General features: G+C 39.3%; 1 protein-coding gene across 4 annotated transcripts in view; it reads right to left on the bottom strand.

Moving 5' to 3' along the window:
- Positions 1–24318, bottom strand: part of nin (ninein (GSK3B interacting protein)) — a 193682-nt gene that overhangs the window by 146976 nt on the left and 22388 nt on the right. For all 4 annotated transcript variants that reach the window (XR_011960443.1, XM_072568685.1, XM_072568686.1 and 1 more), the window contains exon 2: positions 11749–11955. Coding sequence is in view for 3 of the 4 variants with exons in the window: in XM_072568685.1 (XP_072424786.1) it covers positions 11749–11931 (183 nt within the window). In the remaining variant the exon portion in view is untranslated. The remainder of the gene's footprint in view (positions 1–11748; positions 11956–24318) is intronic.

The following is a 24318-nucleotide window of genomic DNA, read 5'->3' on the forward strand; positions in this document are numbered from 1 at the left end:
GAGGGAAGAAATTTATTCTCATCATTGACCTAAATGAACTGATTCTTTATCGAAAGACTGTGCCCCATGTTCCAGATTCAACAGCAAAGGGAAACAACTTTGCACTGTCTACACTGTCAAGATCCTTCAGAATTTTACAATGAGGTTACCTGTCATTCTTCTAAAAGAGTATCGATCCAAGTTATTCAACCTCTCATCATCAGACAACCCTTTCATCACAAGAACCAACGCAGTGAACCTCAGCTACACTTCCTCCAATATGAGTATCTCATTCCTTAAATATCAATACTCCACACCAAACTCTCACACAAATGTAGCAGTACATGACGTACTCCAATATCATTACAATAAAGGCCAATACACTATTTGCTATCCTAATTGCTTGCAATGCCTGCATGCTAACCTTTTCTGTTCCTCGTATGATAACACACAAGGCCCTCTGAACATCAAGACACAAAAGTTTCACACCTTTAAAAAATATAACCTCACACTTCCCTACATCATATTCCATCTGCTATATCAATGCTATGCACTGAACCTGTTTAAGTAGTCCCCCAGTAGCCGTGGGGGATACATGATGTACCGCTGAAGCCCAAAACCGTGAACAGGAGCTAACCCATTCAGTTAAATGGGAAATTTACCTTCCTGGTAGCCCCCTGGTCCCTCGTTCCAGAACGTTCCCGATAATATGTTCGGGCTGCGGTAAACCGCGGGTAATTGAAACAGTGGAAAATGATTCCGCACATATGGGGATCTCCCTGTATATCTCCTTACAGCCTCTGTTTGTCTTGCATACAGATTGCATTCACATCTAGCTCTGTCTCATGCGCTAATTTATATATATTACTCTTTGTATCTTCAACTATGTCATGAACATTGATTTTAAATAACTCAGGTCCTAGGAATAAGAGCAAAATACTTTGGATGCTGGAAATCTCAGGAGGTCAGACAGCATCTATGGAGAGAGAAACAGAGTTAACGCTTCAGCTCCACTATGACTCCTTCAGAGCTGACCTCAGACTTCTCTAGTTCTAATCCATAATCCTTACAGTACCTCATTACCAATTGCCCATGAAGTTAAAATCTTCCATTTGTTCTTCCCATCTGCTTCCTGTCCATTAATCAACCCCCTATCCATGCTATTACATTACTCCTGACTCCAGGATTTTGAAAGGATATCATTAAGACTTTCTTAATTTCAGCATTTTCTCAATTAATATCAGACTAATTTCTCTGTAGTTTTGGTTTTCTCTTTTCATACTTTCCTGAGTGGCAGAATTGCTTTGCCAACTTCCCTCTGCTGAAATGATTCTAGATTTTTTTTAAACCAGCACATCCATTACCTCTGCAGCTGCCTCTTTCAGACCCCTAAAATATAAACAATCAGTTCCTGTTGATTTGTCAAATTTTCGCCCCTTAACTCTCTGCAATATTATTACCTCCATTGATATTAATTACCTTAAGTTCCACATTGTTAAGAATAAGCTGGTTACATATTTTGATATGTAATTTGCCTTCTACTGTAAAGTTAAAAATCACACGATATCAGCAGCACTCTGAAAGCTAGTATTCCCAAATAAATGTGTTGGACTATAACCTGGTGTAGTGGGAGTTTTAACTTTGCCCACCCCAGTCCAACACTGGCCACCTCCTCATCATGGCTTCTAATGTAAAGACAGGCAAAAATATTTGTTAAATGCCTCTGACATTCTGCATCAAAATCTCTCCTCTCTCTGCTTCTAAGAGATGAATACTTACTTTAGTTATTCTCCCTTTTACATATTTTATTTATTTTACAAAGGTTCTTACATTCTCATTCTATTTGTTCACTTTTTATCTTTTTTTCTGGAGGCTGTTTGCTGGTTTCTAAAACAAACCCAGTTCTCAGGGTTACAACCTTTAACACATTATTAGCCTCTTCTTTTAATCTAATTCAATCATTTACATCCTCAGTAAACCATGGATTAATTTTCTTGATGAATGTTTACATTTTTTAAATGGAATGCATTTTGAATTGCTTCTTTAAAAAAGTTTCGCAATGCTTACTTACCACCACATCACATAATCAATTTACCCAATTAACTGTAGCCAGTTTGCCTTCACACATACATTATTGGTTTTCTTTAAATTTAAGATTATATTTTTGGTTGGGAGTATGTTGGTTTCAAACTTCAGTTATATTATGACCACTTTTTTTTCTAACAAGTCTTTTAATCTGAGATTGCCAACTGACTGCCTAACATTTCTCTTTTTCATTAGTTCATATTTCTCACTGTGAATGCTTTCGTACTCAGATAAGGAGCTCCTAACTTTATTTCTTTACTACTATTCATTACATGGACTTTAGTCAGTAAAAAGCTATTGTTAAGTGACTAGATGTATTTGAATAGAGAAAGACTGCAGGAAGCTACAGAACAGACAGATTTTTGAGTCCTTGTCCGTGAACCACAAAAGCTAGCATCCAGATTTTTAATTAGTAAGGGAATCAAGCATTACAGGGAAAAGACAATAAAATGGAGTTGAGGTTTATCAGAGCAGCCATGATTGGTTGAAAGGTGTAGCAGACATGCTGGGCTGAAGGCCTACCTCTGCTCCCATGATTTATGGTCTTATGTAGTCTCCTGTCCCACTCTTCTTGCTTTTGGCCAAGTTGCTACACTACTGTGTTGCTTCAGTATGTTCTTTTCGATTTTTAAATTTCCTTTCACTGAGATGGTGTAATAATGGAACTTAGTTCTGATTTTGGCAATGCTATATTTGATCGAGAGATATTAACTTGGAAGCAATCTACTCCCAGCATGAAAATCCTCCTTTTTATGTGAGACAACCTCTGTTGTAAGTTCACAAAAGATGGGAGTCTAGTTTTGTTCTAAATACAGATTGATTGATTTAATTATTGTGAAGGGGGGGATGGGTGTGGATAAAGGTTGAGCTGAAAAAAAGCACAGCAGGTCAAGCAGCATTAGAGGAGGAGAGTCGATGTTTCAGGTCAGAATCTTTTATCAGTCCTGATGAAATGTTCCGACCTGAAACATCGACTCCCCTTCTCTGATGCTGCTTGACCTGCTGTGCTTTTTCCAGTTCATGTTTTATCCACTCGGACTCTCCAGCATCTGCAGTTGTCACTATCTCCTTAATTATATTAAATACAGAGCTAATAAACAAATGTCACTTTCCACAACTTAAACAACAGAGCTGTCAAACATAACATAATTTTTAAAGAAATGCTGAAAAAAAAAAACAGTGGAACTGAACAGGTCTGGGCAACATCAGTTGAGAGAGAAACATAATTAACATTTCAAGTGCAATGACTTCTTTGCAACTGCAGCCTCAGGAAACTGGCAAACCCATCTGGAATGTGAGTTTGTAGAATGTTTTTCCCTGAATAAAGTTTCAAAGAAGAGTCACCAGACTAGAAACATTAATTTGTTTCTCTCTTCACAGATGCTGCCAGACCTACTGAGTTTCTTCAGCATTTTCTATTTTTATTTTGGTTTGACAGCATCCACAGTGGTTCCCTTTTGTTTAAGGTAATGCTACTGTCTCCAAATTCAAGAATGCCAGCAGTTTATTTAAAGTATGTTATCACCTATTACAATTACAAATGGAAATTGATGATGATTTTACTTGCTTTGGTATAGTGTTGGAATGAATAATGGGTGGTAATGTAAACATACACAACATTTTACTTGGAAAGGACACCTGCACGGCTGCAAAAGGTGCAGCACTGCCAAATAAGGGACCTTAAAACTACAAAGGAAAAATAAAATGATTAGTTGTTAATAAGTACCAGCATTGTTCTAGGAAAGCAACAATTCATGAAATGAAAATATATATTTTCCTTCAAAAATTAGCATGTTTTCATTTTTAATAGAGGTTACCCAAAAGTATAATTATTGCACAGCAAACATGCTACTTTACTACAGGCAGAAAGATAACAAACATAAACAGGATATATTAATATCTCAGAAACACAATGGAATAATCTTGACAATAATGACATAATAGAACTGGGTTTTGTGCCATACCGTTGCACTTTCTCATGCAAAAGTAAAGCAAATGTGATTATTAATTGTTCAGATTAACACATCAAGTGTTTGCAATACAAACAGCTAAGAAATTATTCCAACTGCAAGTAAGTTTCAGACAGAAGGGGGCAGGTAAGTGCTAAATATAAGGTATTGTGCATTTCATCTTTTTGGACTCAATTTTTTGAGTTCACATACTGGCCAGTACAATGGTCAGAGAAGCTGCTAACATGGAAAAAGAAATGGCAGTCATAGACTCATAGAGGCAGAGATGTACAACATGGATACAAATGCTTCAGTTCTTGACTGCCCACAGTTTGTAGTTATGTGGTTGAGAGGGAGCTGTGGGAAGTTCTCATAAAATCAAAAGGAATGTGGTACAAGGAACGAATGACTTTTCTTGGGAGTTTTAGAGCATGAATCTTGCTTCAAACCTAAGCTTGGGAAGGAAGGTTTCTTCATCCTTCGCAGTATTTGCTGTCATACATCAAAATCCAAAAGATGTCTGCCTTGCTCCATTCCAGTTTTAAGCAACTGAAATCTTGTTATGTCTCTGAAGTGCATAAATTCATGATAGTCCAGGTTGCTTTCGGCAGGCATCTTATCTACCTACAGAATCCCTCAAGTTCAAATTGGAAGGGCTGAGTACTGATTGGTAACTAACCTGATTATTTTTTAATTACTTAACTGATCCACTTCTATCAGGTGGATTGGAGAAAACATAATCCTAGATACTCCACTGCTGAGGATAGCATCACACAAACAACTGATGGGGAGCATTACCTTAAATCGTTTTGATTTACGTGCATTATGGCTTTGACTCAGTGCCTTTGGGATAACATTAATCTGTATTTAGGTTTGCATTGTATTATTGTTTTCTTACAACATCAATAATGAACACAGATACAAAGTATATTTAAGTAGTATGTCACATTTGGCACTTTTTTTTAGTTTAATTGCAAATTAATCATATTGGAAGTGAAGCAAGCTGAGGCAGTAATTGGAACACTCTGCGTTGTCAAGGTGCTGCTTTGATGAGGTGGTGACACGTGAATCTCTGAGTCAGAAGGCTCAAACATGTTGCATTCAAGCCTCACTCCAGCCTTTATCAGATGACCTAGGTTGAAATTTTGGTGCCAATAATAAGGAAATGTTATATTGTTGAATGTGCTGTTTTTCAGAAGAAATGTTAAACTAAGATTTCTGCTTTAATCTTGTTCACCATCTACCATCTTGGTACTCACATGACATGACAATAATGTCATGGAAATCAATCCCTATCAGTTAATCCATAAAATACTCAGGACTGAAGTAAGGAAACATCCACCACTCAAGTGCGGAAGATTTAGCAACAACAAAGGCCCCAGCTATCCATTCCTTCCTAGCTTCCTAAATTCTCAAGCTCATTTATGAAGGATAGTTGCTTGGATGAAATATCGGAGCACTGACAGAACCTATACAATGCACACCAACTTGAAAGTCAGCACAGCCCGCCAGAATGGAGAAATCCACAAGTTCTTCAAGAAAGAGATAGATAAGATAAATAAGTTAAGAAATAAACTTAAGAAAGAGTTAGATACATTTTTAGATTTTAAAGACAATCAGGCATTGTGGGAGAAAATTGGAATATGGCATTGAGATACAGGATTAGCCAAGACCATATTGAACAGCAACACAGGCTTGAAGGGCCAAATGACCTACTGCTGCTTCTAGTTTCTATGTTTCTTAACTTTATCAAAACAAAGTAAATCAATAACAAACTCTGTTATGTATTAAAAAAGAACAAATTCTGAACAAAATGTTTTCTGGTACTTATAGTGTTAACTCTGGACTGAATCCCTGTGTTGGTGGCATTCCAGCATCTGCAGCTGTGCATAACCAAGTCAATACATTATACATAACTTAGCATTAATGTAAGATTACTATCTAATATCAGTTAGTAAACACAAAGAGTTTTTGTTTTATGGAAAAGGTTGAACAATTCTACTTCTTTGCCACTCAGACTAGGTATCGCTTCAACAAATAATATATTACCAATCAAACAAATGCTTGAGGTGCTACAACTGAAATCAACCTTTATGCCAAAGTTACATCTGGTGAAGGTAACCATTTGTTTACTATGGTTTCTAAAGTCTCCATAGTGACGAGTGGCTTGATAGATTTGACCCTTGTATTGAACCAAGGATTGATGCGACATGAACATTTGAAGTGTTCACTGTTTATTTAATGTAGATGATCAGAACCTTTATGATGTCATTTTACATTTGATTATTTCCCTAATTAATGATTTTATTTCAAATTTACATTGTTGTACTGAAACAACTTAATCATAAAATGCAGACAGAACTGAAAACGAGTACAATATAACTTTTCTATCTTCTGTAGTGTTGGATTAGTTCAGAAAGAGAGCAGTATCTTTTTAAAAAAATCATATTTGCAACAAACATATTAAGTAGTAAGTATTGATATGAATTAAATACACATTACAAGAAAATGTTCTACCCTGTCAAGAAACTTATTTTCTAACCTATCCATTAGGAGATGTAATTACACACCTCTGGAGCAGGTAGGACTTGAACCCAGACCTCCTGGCTCAGAGGTAGGGATACTACCAAAAGTGACACAATTCTGCTTCGATTCTCTAAAACTTTGTTACTAGCAACTTGATGGCTGCTTTGGTAAAGCCAGAATAAAGATCAGGAGGTTGTTAACTTGATTTCTCATCTTCCTGAATTTCTGATCTTGAATAAGATGGCAACTTATAAATATTGGGAAAGAATAAAATTATTTACAAGGCTTCTCAAAAATCAAACTGGGTGCATCTCAAGTGATGACAGGAACACATTGGTTCAAATCTCCCAACTTTTAACTGGGGCAATTTTAGGCTCCAATGTCTATTGGTCCAGATTTGAGACAATGGAAGGGCCTATTGGAAGTTCAAAGTTCACTGAACATGTGCAACTACTGCCAGGAATTCCTTTTGATCTCAACATAAATTAGTGGCAAACTTCTGCAATTCAAATCAGAAGATGTGGGCCATTGATTTCTAAACTACACTGCTTCTGAACTTTCTCAGCTCTGATTCCTGCTGGCAGCAATCAATGTCCATCTCACTCAATTTTCCAAGAAACCCAAACAACCATGTCTTCTTCGTCATCTCAGTTTCTTCTGTGTGATCCTAAGTAAAGTCAAAAGTTTGCATCCACCCAATTCTGGCCTTTTGTGTATCTCCCACTTCCTACCCCTCCACCACTGGTAGTCACTCTGTAGTTGAGATCAGTCTCAATATTGAAATTTCCTCCATTACTGCTTCACCCCCTCTCCTCCTTTAGAATTATCCTTAAATTATACCTCTTTGACAAAGCTTTCTATGTCACCATCCCAAAGCTTCCTCTTTTAGTCCAGTGTTAAACTTTGTCTGATTACAAACTTTGGTTTAAGGTTGGGAATATCCCAGTGGTTGAGATTTCCTACTGAGGGCAACTATTAGTCAAAGTTATTAACTTTGCTCCAGGGATATCTATCCATGGAATTCTAACAAGAGTTAGTTCTGCCAGGGATAAGGAAGCAGAATAAAATATGTAACCTTAAAAGATTAGTTGCCTGATCATTCATTTCTTCTTCAGGTTACATATAAGCCACTCCAACAGGAACAGCACATAAAATATTTTAACCTCCAGGGAAAGATTCTGTTTTCATCCCAAACATACATGAAACAAAACTCCAGTTTGCCTCACTAAATCTGTCTGTTTATACTGTATTATCTAAACAAAAATGAATTTTCTGAAGAATCAATCATAAGTTTTATCAAACATGGTATGAAATTTCAAGAAGTAACAAAAAGGCTGATTTTTTTAAAACCCTGCCACATCAAGTGGAAATATTATAAGTTAGCCAAGTCTGGCAAATGGAATATTTCCTTTGTTCAGTACATTGTGTTAAAATGTAATTATTGGGTACATCGAGTTAAAATGTATTCAAGTTCCTCTGAGAAATTTGTTATCATGCACAAATAAGACAGCTGTAAACTGCTCAATAGAAGTGAATCAAATCATTCTAGACATACACTAGAAGAACACGTTCTGCCTTGACTATTCTACTTTGATTGTTCAAAAAATTGTTACTAGCAACCTTTTGGCTACCTTGGTAAAACCAGTATGATACCGAAATCAGATGACTGCAATCTTGACTGCTATTCTTACCTGTTTGAGATAGCAAACTTGGAAAGGTATCAAAACATGAGTGAGCACTCATCTAAATACACCAGAACAGGTCTCAATATCTTTATGACAATTGAAACAAAGAAAAAGATAAATACAGCAAGAAAGGAAAAGCATCAATTAATTTGTCATTAAATAAAAACAAATATTGTCAAAGACAAATGTTAACCACAGGAGTGAAGTTTTTAGTACAAATTAAGGTCAAAGCAAATTTCCCAACCCAGTATTTTTGTTGCCATCTGATGTGGTGATTTCGCTATACTGTTTATGTGGTATATGAATACATGCAGAACCTGAAAGTCAATATAATTGTAAATCTGTCAAATCATAAATTAAGCTAGGAGAAAACTTTATAATGAATTACTTTTAATGGGGGAGGGGAATGGGTGCAGGTGTGAAGAACATGCTCGACTGGAACAAAATGGCAAATTAGATCTTCAAAGAGAAGAGCACTGCTTCAGATTATACATTTTAATTTCATACATGTTTCACACAATAAAATGATCATATAGCAATCAAATGTGCAGTTTACATTTATAATTATTTGTATTATGCCTGATACATTTTGATGAGCCGTAAAGCTCTCTCTGTTAACCAGATCTTTAAAGTTGTTGATGACATTTTCACCCAGTCAAGTTGCTACTGGTTATGAGATTCCACCTCCCAATAGTTCAATTGTTAATCGGTCAATGGATCTTGCTATTTCTCAATTACGGTAACCAAGAACTGAGCCTTACATCTGATGGCAGCCATCCACTTACTTTCTGCTGTGACAAAAACTTTATTGCATTTTATTTCCTGTATGTTTTGAACAGCAATACATTCTACTCAATAGCCACTGAGAGGTACACATACCAAACGTAAGAAGGTGCAATAAATTCCCGTGGTTGAGCATCAAATACAGCATGCTACAGATTCTATAGCAACTCAAATATTTATCAAGCTCTTACAAAGAAACAGTTTAGTTATAAAAGATCCTCAGAAATTAGTTTAGAATTAGAGTTTAGAAATCCAGAGATATCAATGGATAGTGTAACAAATGGCTATTCCTTTTAATTATTTCTGGTAAAATCAACTTTTTATTTAAAGTACAGAAAATCCTCTTTCTGATCAAGGCCTTACTCTACTGCTTGCTATTACTACTACTTGATCGTGAAAATGCAACATATACGCAGAACACAACTTTATCCAAACATCCTGTCCAAATTCAATTGACATTACCAACTAACTGACCTCAGGCAGCCTTAGCATTCTGCAACTGGATGAATCAATCATCCTCTGCACTGAACTACAGAATTGGATAAACAATGAGCTAATGTATATACTTGACACCTCATTTATATTGATAAAATCAATGTCATTGTTAAGCCAACATCTCAATTACAAAAGCAAAATGCTATGGATGCTGAAAATTGAAACGAAAATCAGAAAATGCTGGAAATATCCAGCAAGTCAGGCAGCATCTGTGGAGACAGTAATAGAGTTAACATTTCAAGTTGATGTCATTTTAGAAAAGCTGGTAAAAGTTACAGATGTAACAGGTTTAAAGCAATGATATTCAGCAGGGCAAGGTGATGGGAGGAAAGAACAACAAGGTAGATATGCAGTAATTTGGAAGGCAGGAGAATTCAAATGTTGTTGGCGTAATGGTGCATGATGGGAAAAGGACGTAGTAATAGGGTAAGTAAAGAAACAACAAAAAAAATTTAGAAGGGATTTGAGAAAGAACAGCAGAATCATCGTCAACAGCTGTCAAAAAATTTGGAGGTTAAGGTTATGATTTAAAATGTTGAACTCAGTGTTGAGGTTGGAAGTCTGTATATGCCTAACTGAAAGCTGAAGTGCATTTGGGGTTCATTAGAATTGTAAAGTAAGTAAAGTCACCCCAGTCAGAGGACCACAGTGCTGTTCTGTCATTGGAGACAACTGGTGGCGTTTTAAGCTGAGGTTCACCATGTCTCAGGTGAGAGGCAAGGTTGAGGAGGTGGGACCTTCATGGTAACCTCAGTTGGTGTCACTTTACATCGGAAACCAGTCATCCAACGCACTAACATACTCTGAGGATGCTAAAGACAGAGCGGTCAGAGTGGGAGTATAGTGTCAATTAATCAGATAGAAATCTAAGGTCAAATGTGCTGATTTAATGGAAGTATTCTGTAAAACAGTTGTCTAACCTGTGTTGGTCTCCCCAGTGTAGAATGAACTTCATTGTGAGTAAGTATAATTTATTTGGATGGTGAGAAGGTGAAAGACAGGTGTTGCATCTCCTCTGCTTGCCTGGAAAGTGAGGGAAGTTGGGAGTAATAAAGCAATGGACCAGAGTCCACACAAGGAATGATCCCTTTGGAATGCTGAAAGGGAAGAGGACAGGAAGGTGTCATTGTGCTGCCATCATGCTTATGATGTTGGGAATGGCAGAGGATGATCTGTTGAATGTGAAGGCTGGTGGGGTGGAAAGTGAGAACAAGGTAAACTCTATTGTGGTCCTTGGATGGACAGGAAGAGGCAAAAGTAGAAAAGCAAGAAATTGAATACAATTAAGGCTCTTGTCAGCCACGCTAATTGGGAATCCTCAGTTAAGATTAATGGCAGATTTCTGAAGCACTGTAATATAAGGTGGTATTGTCAGATCAAATGCAATGGTGATGAATTCATATAGGAAACGGGGCGGAGTACATGTAGTCAAATTAGTTGTGGAAGTCAGTGGGTTTATAGTTAATCATTTATCTTCAGCCAATCAGCAGAAATGGAGCTAGAAAAACTGAAAAAGGAAATGGAACTATCAGAGATAGATAATGTAAAATGAGGTAAGGGTAAACATTGAAAGCAAAGTTAGTGAATGTTTCACATTCGGAATCAGAGAGACTAATGGCACTGGTTGTGATCAGGGAATAAGATGAGGACGGGGAGCCAAATAGTTCTAGCACAGAAAATGTAGCACATTGCCTCAGCTAAGCAAAGCAGCTAGGACAGTCAGTACCTCGACTGCAATTTTTATTGGGAAAAAGTGAGCAGAGTGAAAGTCAAAAAGAAAACCATACCTGCTGCGCCTTGCCCTCAAGCAGTGCTGCCATTTCCATGAAGCAGTTTTCCCTTTCATGTCTGATCATGTTTATATTTTGAAGGTGAGGTGCACAATCTTATTTTGTTTGAAAGGTCAGGCTACATCCTGGAAGTGGGTTGCCTGCCCAGGCTCCATTCTGGCTCCATCAAAACTGGTTAACAGGGCAACTTGGGGTCAAGTTGGAAGTTTTAAAAAATTTATCATCCCATCCTGACATCAACCTAATTTTTATTGTTGTTACTATTTCTCCCATTGTTCCTCCTTATAGTATTTCAGATGTTATTAACAGTTAAGAAATAGTAATAATGTAAATTGTGACATATATAAATGGATTAAGGTCACAGTTTAATCAGCACAAATAAATTAAGTTCTTAATTTAGACATAATTTTCTTAATTAAGACATAAAATGATGTCGAAAAGCAAAGATAGCCTTACCCTGCCTGAGAGGTTTCCCTGAAGAACAGACTGCAGCAATACTGGAGCCACTTCTTGTAACTGTAGCATATGACAGAGATCAGTCAGCTCCTCTCGGCCCAGTGACCCAGTGCCTATGGTATCAAAGCTATCAAACACCTCTTTCAACCGTGCCTCATACTTATCTTGCTCTGCTTCGTCCATCCCATAGCACAGCACGACAACAACCTGTTGATGAATGAAACAATAACTTCAACAAATGTTCTGCATTTTTTCCTTGTCCCTCCACAAAAATGAACATTCGGTATTCCTGTAGATACCTTTACAAGCTTTTGATAGATCACTGCATAGTAGACTAGAGACTAAGATCAGAATAAGTAGTAGAAAAGTAGCAAAATGAACAGCGAGCTGTCTACAAAATATACAATAGGCATTAAAAGACTGTCATTTTATATGGCAGGACTGCCGTGTAAAGGATTTGGGATTCTGGAGCAACCTTGCGATCAGGCGGCAATGATGCTGCTCCTTAAAGGGCATAAATAGCACAGTATGGGTAGGGTAAACAAAGTCGAGAGAAACCCGTGGGGAGCAAGGTAGATGACGGATGTCTAGCCAAGTGAATGCTAGAAACACATGCAGAAAAGTGGGAGGGTTAGACAAATAACCTTAGGTGGTTGACTCCATGGAAGACTTTCAAATTTTAACAGTAGGATTAGAGTATGGTATACCTCTGAACACCACGTATTATAGTACTTAATCTCAATATGTGCACAGAAGGACAAGCCTAAAGACAGTTCTTGACCATGCCTTATCTTTAACAACTCTGTCTTGAACCTAAAGCCATGGGTGTGAGCATAAAACCACACAACAAAAGAGGAACTATTAGAGTTCACCATTTACATAAACAATCTGAATTTCAGATTCAGAAATAAAATTTGCAGCAACACCAATTGGGATGGAGTTAATAGGCAACAGAACATCTATTAATTATAATAAAACATAAATATACTTTCAGAATGGACAAGATAATTGACAAATTAACTTCAATATATACGAGCAGTGCAAGATCAATTTTGGTAAGCAAGAATAAAGAGGTTAAATACTCTTAAGAAAATAAATGTTTCAATGGGGGAAATGAATTCTGAGGTTATAGAAAAGCAAATCACATAAGGAAGTCACCCAGTTTAATAAGGTCTAAAGAAAATCAAACATAATACTGGATTTATTTTTAAAAGGATACAGCAGATTATGTAAAACCTCAGTTGTATTGCATGTGTGAACAGTTCTGCTCTCCACATTATTAAAAGGATATGGCACTGGAGTAGACGGAAAATGAAAACATTCACAAGGATGACATCCAAACTAATTGGACAGGCTGGGTCACCTTGCTCTAGAACAGAGAGGACTGAGGGATAGCCTGATAAATGATGAATGCATAGCAGCAGTGAAGATGTTTTCACCTAATGGAAACCAGAACTAGGGCTGTAAACAGAAGGTAAACACTGATAAATCCAATTGAAGATCGATGTCTTTAGCCAGAGTGGGTTTGGAATGCGTAAATCACTACTACCGTGAGTAGTTGAGACAAATAAAATAGATAAAGTTATTGGGAACCTTGATTAAAAAATGAGAAAGGAAGGATCTATATGATATATTGATGGAGTTAGATGAACTAAGCTAAGAGAAGGTTCATTTGGAGCATAAACATTAACATGAACTTGTTGAAACAATGGCTTGTTTCTGCATTCTAAATCCTGCACAGGGTCACATCAATTGCATTCTACATTAGGAAGGTTGAAGAATGGCAATATTCTACATCTTCTGATACAAATGAAGCCATTAGTGAGATAAATGCTGGCCCAGCCTGATGCCCAACTCTCATGAGTGAATTAAAAAACAAGACCAGATGCTCAGAGGTTAGGATTCCTGTGCTGCTGAACTCACTAGCTGGTGAAAGTTCTCCAAAGTGAAACTTATGGAATACCTTCAACCAGCAAAAGGATGTACTGCACTTCAATTGCTACAAGTCGATTCCTCTCGTATCAATCAGAGAAGTGGATGATTGGAGATAGCTGCATTTATTAGAGAACTCCATACATATAGGTTGGAGATTGCATTCAAAGCTCGAGATAAATCTCGGGGAGACTGAAAATAATGATGAGGTCTAGGAGAGGAGCTAGGACCTGAAATGTCTATTTGGAAAGCCTCGCACTTGTATCTTATGGAAGCACTGATAGAATCTGACTTGTATCTATTATGTTTTTAGAGGGAAAGCTCTGTAAGATGTCGTGGGTTCTCAAAGTCACCTGAAAAGGTTATGGTATGAAGTGGGAAATCGATAACTCAGACGTGAATTTACTATCATTATGGAGCACAGATTCACACTTTGCAGCTCATTGTTATGCAACTGTTATCGGTGAGGATGCACAGACATGGCACAGATACAACAAAGCACGACAGAGATAGTGAGGTCGAAGACACATAAGGAGTCCTCTCAGGATGTGGGAAAACTCAGCAGTATTCAAAAGGAAGTGGACTCCCTGATGTGACTCAGGGAGTTGCCTGTTGCGCAAGGATTGTTTTAGTCCAAATATCCAAGAATGCGAGGTAGGGTATGTTCACTGTATCACAGCTGCTTTAATGTTAACATTGGTGCAGGGCAAAGCTTCCTTTTGCACTTTTATCTTGCAGAGGTGAGGAATCACGAGTCAAAATCAAAATGAAAAGTTAATATTTAAATGAATGTAAAAATCAAATAGCAGAACATGCCAATCCTTGAAGAAAGGGGTATAGAGCAAACAGAGGGCTGGTAGCTAACCGTGCAAACAAAAATAGCAAGGACAGAAAAAGTCTCAACGCAGCTCAGTCTTCCTGGATGCAGGTCGGTAAAAAATTTCCTCTAATTTCTTAACCTTGGTGGTATATTGCCCTATCTTTCTGTCTTTGATATTCCTCTTGGGCTATCGCAACATCCTTATCCTCATCTTCCTTCCCAGGTTTCCTCTCACTCCTGCATCCCCTCATCTGCCAACACATTCCTCCATTGGTGACTGAGATTACGGAGGGTGCAGCACACCTGCATGCCTCTACCAGACAATGAAATCTCAGACACAGGAGACCAATTGTTTGTTCTTCATGACCTTGGTAAACCTATGGACAACACTGTATCTCTCATTGGTTGCAGTCTGGAATTTCTAAGATGTGTCATCAGTTAGGTGTCAAGGGGTTATTTCTCATCTTTCAGTGATCATCCTTGTGTGGGCCAAGGGCCTCTGGAAAAGCCTGGCACCTGTGGGTGGTCCTAGATATTAGGATCTTGGATATATATAGTGCAGATCTGCAGTATTTTGTGTTGTCACAAATGAGTTATGCACAAAGGGAGTGTAAACCTCTTTTGTTGAAGAAGACATCTGGTTCATGATAGGGTGTAGGTGATTGCTTTCTGAACCTGAAGGACAGCAGCTGCCTGTCTGCCCTGACATTGAGGGGGAATGCGATGGTTCTTGTGAGGATGACCTCTGGATTCAGTTATGTGTTGAGAATTGTGAAAGACCATAAGGATCCCCAATAGCTCTTTGAAATGATCCACTGACAAAGAAACTAAAAGGCAGCACTAACTCTGAGGTCTACTGAGATGAGATTACAACTCAGTCCTTGTGAGCACCGGTCCTTCTCCAGCTGGCATTGATATGACACAATGACTCAGGACATTCTTAGTCATCTTCTGCACTGGCTGTCACTGATTTGCAGATAGCTCCTCCCAAGCCTGAGATCCTGTTCTGTAAATGAGCGCCTCTCTTCTGTGGTGGCTCTTGTCTTGCTGCTCCTTCCTACAGAGATGTGTGGGAGTCACTGGCTGCTGCTGCTGTTCATACAGATGAGGTTCTTTCTGCTGTCTGCTGTGGGATTCTTTTGCAGACCACAAGAAGAACTGCTGAGTTGACCTCTGCCATACACTTCAAATTACAGCAGGTGTGTGAGATCAGTAATGTCATAGGCAACTGAGTTGTGCAGCTGCCATTTGAAGGTCTTGCACAAGCTGGTTAGCATCCAACATATTGAGGTCCATGCGCAGAATCCACTATCACGTACAGAAATCAGCCGTCCTTGCACCAAAATAACCAAATTAGGGGAAAATAGGTCATAGGATTCCAGTCCCAAGAAACTGTCTGCCTTAGCCACTGAGTAAGATGAGGTGTTGAGTGAGTGTACCTCACTCCATTCTGTCTGGTTAGTCTCAGAGATCATAAGATGCCAAGTAAAGCGCAATGTCCACTCAATCACTCCTTCACGAGACATCAGAATGAGGATGTTTGTTACAACATTCCTCCATGACCATGATATCCAGAGGTGGACTTGAACTCAGACCCTCTTGCTCAGTGGCAGGGACACTGCCACTGCATCACAAGACACCCCCCTTTGTATGCTGCTTAATGTGAAGATAGGTGCATTGTGTAACCACTGGACTCATGCTTACTGAAGTTGAGAGTTTCACATTCCAGCCTTGAACTTTTCCTCACTTTCAAAAAAAAGATGCTGCTTTGTCGAACCCAAAGTTTACTGGATAGTTGATTTTCTAATCAGCATAGAGAAGTTTAGACTTTGCATTTACTGCAGTGATTTTCAGACTCCACTTGCAATCCATGAAATACCGCTCATTCTTGATGTCTCCTGTTGTGATGTGATCCCTGTGCTCCTGATGACCCTTCACCCAACTTAGATTGAGTTATGTGGCCATTAATTTCCATGTTGTAGCCCCAGAGCTGCTGACGATTGAGCGCTGATATCTTGCAGACCCTGCACTCTCCCTGGAGGCTAGAGTTACCACAGCTTACTTTGACCCCACACTTTGAGACCATGCAGTCCTCTCCCAAATCCTACCAGATCCTAACTTACTATCTACCATTGTCCCCTATAACTGTGACCATTTGCTTAGCCACTCAATGCAATCCCAGATTTGAGCTGCCTGTGGCCTTGATAATGCCACAGATTGGTTATAAACCCCAATCCAGACTTTAATCACCAAAGCTGAATGACATGGCCTACTCCTATGGATGCAACCTGCAAGACTTCCCTGACTGAATGATTACCATGTTGCAGATTTATTTTGCTTAACTATGAGGACTGACTGTGCCCAATCCCTGGATGGTAACTATGTGGAACCCTGGACTTACATTGAACAAAGCTTACTAATTGGGCAACTGAAGTAAAACCCCAGGCTAGAAATGGTCCAGCCCTGGAATACTGATCAGGGTCCAAACTTGAACCATGTATTAAGCCTTCCTTTTCCCTTTCACATACTGAGATGCCCTTTCTCCACATGAAGTATGATTGCAGCAAAAACTGCTGATACAAGCATTGACTTCAATGTTGTGTAGCAACATGTACCCCTATTTTTACACTGACTCTTCAGCATTTCCTACAGCTGCACGCTGCTTGCATTTCCTTCTGCGCAAAAATGCCACCTGAGAAGCTGCGTGGTGCATTGCCATTCTTCAATTACATACAGCAATATCCAGGAACACATCACGTCTAAGTCAACAAGGAGGAACCTACAGCAGTTGTTAGCCATTCCTACAAAATTGAAGAAATGGAGCATTCAGAGATATCAGTCGTGGAAATGAAACCTGTGTACTCACCTGGAGAAGAGGGAGAGGACCAACGTTACTGAGTGTATGCCTGGTTTATGCAGTTGAGCTTCTGAAGCATAGTTTCTCAATTGGGCAGAAGTTAATTGGGAAAACAAAGTTAATTCCAGCGAGAAGGATAATTAATCAGATGCAAATACGTCAGTCATATCACGCCTGGAGTTTTCAACTGATTTATTGAAACGTATAGCAAATTCAATTTTACAATATGTAATGTATATAACTTTACAGCTACTAAACTTGCAATTTCTTAATAATGACCTTCGTTCTGTCGACAGCATGTAGCTGCTGAATGAAAGGCACTGCCTTTCTGAAAACATTTCTACTTTGAATCTCAGCATGACACTTGCTCAGCTGCAGGTAACTGTGTCATTAATCACAATACAAAAAGCTTGTTGGCATCAGCTGGATGCAAATGCACTCCCACTAGCTGTGATGATTGGAGAACACACTTAACAGTAATGACTGCATTTATTAATGTCAGGAAGGTTTGTTGAGGTTTCCAAATAACACCAGCTGAAACATAATGTGGAACTGGAGACAACACAAAAGGGTCTGAACACTCTGATGATTACTTCAGGAGGTGATGTGATTGAAAGTAAGCTGCTTTCCTTTCAACATATAAGGGTGACTAGATTCCATGTACAATATCACCTCTGGTACTAATTCCCAAGTACAGACTTTGAAATCTAATCAGCCAATTAAATACAGCATGACCAGATACTTACAAACACATACAATAAAGAGCAATAAAAGGAACTTTTAGGAAAACATTTGCCACATATTTAAATTGATAAAGAAATCAAACTGTCAAAAATACAAAGTCACTGTCTCACATCATCATGTTTGACTCTTAACTGTATTCTGGAATTGCCAAGCTCAGTTTCTTCAAACGATGACAACATTTCATGGATCTGTCCCTCCAATCACCATGCCTCAAGGCAACGAGGGCAATAAATGCATTCATAGAATCATAGAGATGTACAGCACGGAAGCAGACCCTTTGGTCTAACTCGTCCATGCTAACCAGATATCCCAACCCAATCTAGTCCCACCTGCCAGCACCAGGCCCATATCCCTCCAAACCCTTCCTATTCATATACCCATCCAGATGCCTTTTAAATGTTACAATTGTATTGGCCTCCACCTTGGAGCAATATACTTGTAAATCTTTTCTGAAAGCTTTCAAGTTTCATAACACCCTTCTGATAGGAAGGAAACCAGAAATGCACGCAATATTCCAAAAGTGGCTAACCAATGTCCTGTACAGCTGCAACATGATCTCCCAACTCCTGTACTCAATACTCCGACCAATAAAAGAAAGCATACCAAACACCTTCTTCACTATCCTGCGCCTCTACTTACAAGGAGCTACGAGACTGCACTCCAAGGTCTCTTTGTTCAGCAACATTCCCTAGGTCCTTACCATTAAGTGTGTAAGTCCTGCTAAGATTTGCTTTCCCAAAATGCAGCACCTCGCATTTATCTAAATTAAACTCCATCTGCCACACCTCAGCCCATGGCCCATCTGATCAGAATCCAATTGTAATCTGACGTAACCTTCTTTGCTGCACATTACACCTCCAATTTTGGTGTTATCGGTAAACTTACTAACTATACGCCTTATAGTCACATCCAAATCATTTACATAAATGATGAAAAGTAGTGGACCCAGCACCGATCCTTGTGGCACTCCAGACTGGAGGCCTATGACCAGTGAAAAACAACCCTCCACCAACATCTTCTGTCTTCTACCTTTGAGCCAATTCTGTATCCAAATGGCTAGTTCTCACGGTATTCCATCAGATCTAACCTTGCTAACCAGTCTCCCATGTCAAACGTCTTACTGAAGTCATATAGGTCACGTCTATTGCTCTGCCCTGATCAATTCTCTTTGTTACTTCTTCAAAAATCTCAATCAAGTTTATGAGACATTATTTCCAAGCACAAGGCCGTGTTGACTATCCCTAATCAGTCCTTGCCTTTCCAAATACATGTACATCCTGTCCCTCAGGATTCCCTCCAACAACTTGACCACCCCGACGTCAGGTTCACTGGTCTATCGTTCCCTGGTTTGTCCTTACCACCTTTCTTAAACAGTGGCACCACGTTAGCCAACCTCCAGCCTTCTGCCACCTCACCCGTGACTATCAATGATACAAATATCTCAGCAAGGGGCCCAGCAATCACTTCCCCAGCTTCCCAAAAGGTTTCAGTGTATACCTTATCAAATCCTGGGAATTTATCCACTTTTCTGCTTTTCAAGACATCCAGCACTTCCTCCTCAGTAATAGGGACATTTTTCACCATCTATTTTCCTACATTCTATATCTCCCATGTCCTTTTTCACTTTAAACACTGATGCAAAATACCCATTTAGTATCTCCCCCATTTCCTGTGGCTCCACATAAAGGCCACCTTGCTGATCTTTGAGGAGCCCTATTCTCTCCTTAGTTACCCTTTTGTCCTTAATATATTTGTAAAAACACTTTGGATTCTCCTTAACTCTATTTGCCAAAGCTATCTCATGCCCCCTTTTTGTCTTCTGGATTTCCCTCTTAAATATACTCCTACTGCCTTTGTACTCTTCTGAGGATTCACTCAATCTATTCTGTCTATACCTGACATATTCTTCCTTCTTTTTCTGAACCAAACCCTCAATTTCTTTAGTCATCCAGCATTCCCTACACCTACCAGCCTTTCCTTTCACCCTAACAGGAATATACATTTCTGAAGGCTTCCCAATTTTCAGCTGTTCCTTTTACCTGCGAATATCTGCCCTCAATCAGCTTTTGACAGTTCTTGCCTAATACCGTCAAAATTAGCCTTTCCCCAATTTAGAACTTCAATTTTTTGATCTGGTCTATCTTTTTCCATCATATTTTAAATCTAATAGAATTATGGTCACTGGCCCCAAAGTGCTCCCCCACTGACACCTCAGTCACCTGCCTTGCCTTATTTCCCAAGAGAAGGTCAAGTTTTGCACCTTCTCTAGTAGGTACATCCACATACTGAATCAGAAAATTTTCTTGTATACACTTAACAAATTCCTCTTCATCTAAACCCTTAACACTATGACAGTCCCAGTCTATGTTTGGAAAGTTAAAATCCCCTACCATAACCACCCTATTATTCTTACAAATAACTGAGATCTCCTAACAAATTTGTTTCTCAATTTCCCTCTGAGTATTCGGAGTCTATAATATAATCCCAATAAGGTGATTATCCCTTTCTTATTTCTCAGTTTCACCCAAATAACTTCCCTGGATTATTTCCGGGAATATCCTCCCTCAGTACAGCTGTAATGCTATCCCTTATCAAAAACTCCCCCTCCTCTCTTGCCTCCCTTTCTGTCCTTCCTGTAGCATTTATATCCTGGAACATTAAGGTGTCAGTTCTGTCCATCCCTGAGCCATGTTTCTGTAATTGCTATGATCTCCCAGTCCCATGTTCCTAACCATGCTCTGCGTTCACCTGCCTTCCCTGTTAGGCCCCTTTCATTGAAATAAATGCAGTTTAATTTATTAGTCCCACCCTGTTCTGTGCTTTGTCCCTGCCTGCCCTGACTATTTGACTCGCTTCTTTTCTCAACTGTAGCAGTCTCAGATTGATCTCTTTCCTGTCTATCTCCCTGGGTTACCACCCACCCCGACACTAGTTTAAATCCTGCTGAGCAGCTCAAGCAAATCTCCCTGTCAGTATATTAGTCCCCTTCCAATTCAGATGCAGTCCGTCCATCTTGTACAGTTCATTTCTACCATGGAAGAGATTCCGATGATCCAAAAATGTGAATATTTCTCCCACACACCAGCTCCTCAGCCATGCATTCATCTGCTCTATCCACCTATTCCTCCCCTCACTAGCTTGTAGCACTGGGAGTAATCCAAATATTACTACTCTTGAGGACCTCCTTTTTAAATTCCTGCCTAACTCTCTATATTCTCCTTTCAGTCTTGCCAGAGAACCCCATAGCCCAAGAAGAATAGAAGTTCCTAATTTGTAAATACCATACTTTTACTTTTTTCTGTATTGAGAAAATGATTGTTTATATTAGAAAATGACAACTTGAGCATACTCCCCTAATGTATCAATGAATCTATGATGGGACCGTGAAGGTAAGGAACCTGAAAACATTCAGATTTGATTCTTATTTTATGCCCCCCACGACCCCTAGTTGGGGTGGCAGTTTATGTTTATCCTTCAAGACAAAGATGCCTGTATCCATCATCTGAGATGTTTGGTAGGGTGGGTAAGTTGGTAACTAAACTGCCCATGGGTTCCATTGCTAATAGAACAAATATTACTGATCTTTCAGTTTGGATGGGATTCTGTTTCAAGTTTTCCTTTCCTTGCATTTTCTCTCTGCCTCTGAAATATATTTGCTTTCAAATGAGATTGCATTGTGTTTATTTTGTTGTGCAAGATGCCCCAATCCTGGGTGAGTTTCTCCAAGACCCCATGTCAATGTCAAATTTCCAAATGAAGCCTTTAGGAATGTCCTCCTATGTGCCTTTTGATATTTTAACAATGCACCCCAGGCTCACTGAATCTAAGAAATACAAGACCAGCCCAACACAGTTGTCACTCTCTCAACATGGGGTGTAGACGTTTGACATGCCAGCTTGGCGAGCAGATCCCATGACTGGTACTTTACCCTGTTGTCTGATCTTCATAGGTTTCCAAAGGCAGCTCAAGTGAAAATAGTTGAGCTTGTTTGGCAAAGCATACGTGCACAGTCCAATTTTCACAAGCATAGAGCAGAGTGGGAATGATTATTACTGTACAGACTTTCAGATTTGTAATGTTATGGACCAGGCCAGACCTCCTCAAAACATTTCAAGAAAGTTGCCCAGACCCTAACTTTGCTAGTTGCTTTAAGCAAGTGTAGAGTGGATATTCCAGGGTGATGCAGCTGACCCACCCACTTAGTATTAAACAAAACTGAATTTATTTGCAAGATTACTGCATGAAACACAAACAAAAGAGAACAGAATATAGAATAACTTAACCTATCCAAAAACCCAGCAGATTATCCCAACCTTCATGATACTATTCCAAATACTTGCAACAATCCCCATAAACACCCTTGTAACAAAGGTAAAATCAAGCAAAGGGTTTTACAGGAGAGAGAGAGAGAGAGAGAGAGAGAGAGAGAGCAGAAAGATTCAGCATGGAACACCTTCTTCCATGTAGACCAATTTCAAAACTGACTGCTTGCCTTCAGTAAGCCACGCCAGAAAAAAGCTGAGCTGGCCACTCCCCTTTCAATATGCAAGCGTTTTTTAAAACTTGAAAGCGTTTTGTCTGAGGCAGTATCTGTTATCTATAGTCAAACTGGCCTTAAAACCCTTGAAACCTTGAATTTTCGGAATCGCTGCTTTTACAACCTTGCTGAATAAACAGCCAAGAACAGCATAACCTTGTGAAAGGGGCAGCACAATCACAATAGGCAGATTTATTACTCTGCATTCACAGACTGATGATCAGAGTCTGCTTAAGGCTGCCCTTGCTTTGGCAACCTTTGCATGTGACTAACTTAAATGTGCTACCAAGGTAAGTGAACACGTCACTTGCTGAGCGTTCCTGGTCATGGATGAAACCTTGAACTCGTGTTTTGGCTGTCCTGAAGCAGGCTGGTACATGACTTCAGTTTTATTTTTGTTGATTGTAAGGCTGGAGTTTTTGCAAGCTTTGGAAAACAAACCCTCATTACATTGCATGTCTATCTCTGAACTACAGGTAGTACAAAGTCATTAGGCAAACAAAAAGAAATCGGTTAAGTATGTCATTGGAGACCATAGTCTTTGCCTGGAGTCATCTCAGATTGAGTTGGTATCCATTATGCAATATCTATTTTCAATGCTAGAATCATGATTATGAAAAGCTTTAGAAATCATAGTGGAGAAAACCATACTGAGGACAGCACACAGTTGCTAACACACCATCCAGTCTAAACTCAAAACTGACTGGGAATGAATCAGAAGACTCACCATCATTCAGGATATGCATGACCATTGAATCACTATGATAGATTTCACAGGGTAGCTAACCTTCTCCACTGCTGTCCAAAAACCCTCATGTCTGACTGTGTCAAAGGTTTTGGTCAGGTCAACAAATGTGGCATAGGGTGTCGTGTGCATGAAAATCACCTAAATCTGTCTGACTGTAAACATCAAATCAGGTATTACCTTACCCTTTCCTGAAACTAGGATCCGGCAGCAGATTCTGGTTGAGACATTATAGCATTAGAACTAAGTTTATTGTCTCTTGTCCTCAAGTACAGGGATACAGGAATATGGTGAAAAGTGTACAAAGTCACCATTCCCAGGACCATCTTAGGTACAAAGACACCTAGGTACAAAATCTTAGGTACAAAGTAGAAAAGAAGTAAGTTAAAAGTTAAACATTACAATCTCTCTTTCAATAAAGTTGAAAAATAATAAGGAATTACAGCGTGTTTTTAGCCATGGGCCTGCAGGTGCTCCATGCTGGGTTTCCTTATGAGGACTTGCAGTCCCAATGAGGGCTCATTCTCCACTGTGCAAAGCCCACTCTCCCCCATGCTGGGCACACACCACTCTGTGACATCAGGGCTTTTGCCCGAAACGTCGATTTCGCTGCTCGTTGGATGCTGCCTGAACTGCTCTGCTCTTCCAGCACCACTAATCCAGCACCATGCTTTCCAGCATCTGCAGTCATTGTTTTGTTTTTACCTCTTTGACATCATCTCACCACTGACCGCTAGGGTCTAGCCCAGCTCATGAGACACCTTACCATCTGCTGCCGTCTGAACTCACAGACCACCCTGCTGTTGATCACTAGAATCCCAATCTGAATAATCCAGAAATATTCTGGCAAGGATTGTGTTGGCGATGAAGAGGGAGATCCTCCATAATTGTCACAAGATTTGTGAGTTCCTTTCCCCATGTATTCGTGGGACATG

Source organism: Chiloscyllium punctatum, chromosome 4, assembly GCF_047496795.1.
Source record: "Chiloscyllium punctatum isolate Juve2018m chromosome 4, sChiPun1.3, whole genome shotgun sequence".
In the NCBI taxonomy this organism is placed as follows: Eukaryota; Metazoa; Chordata; class Chondrichthyes; order Orectolobiformes; family Hemiscylliidae; genus Chiloscyllium; species Chiloscyllium punctatum.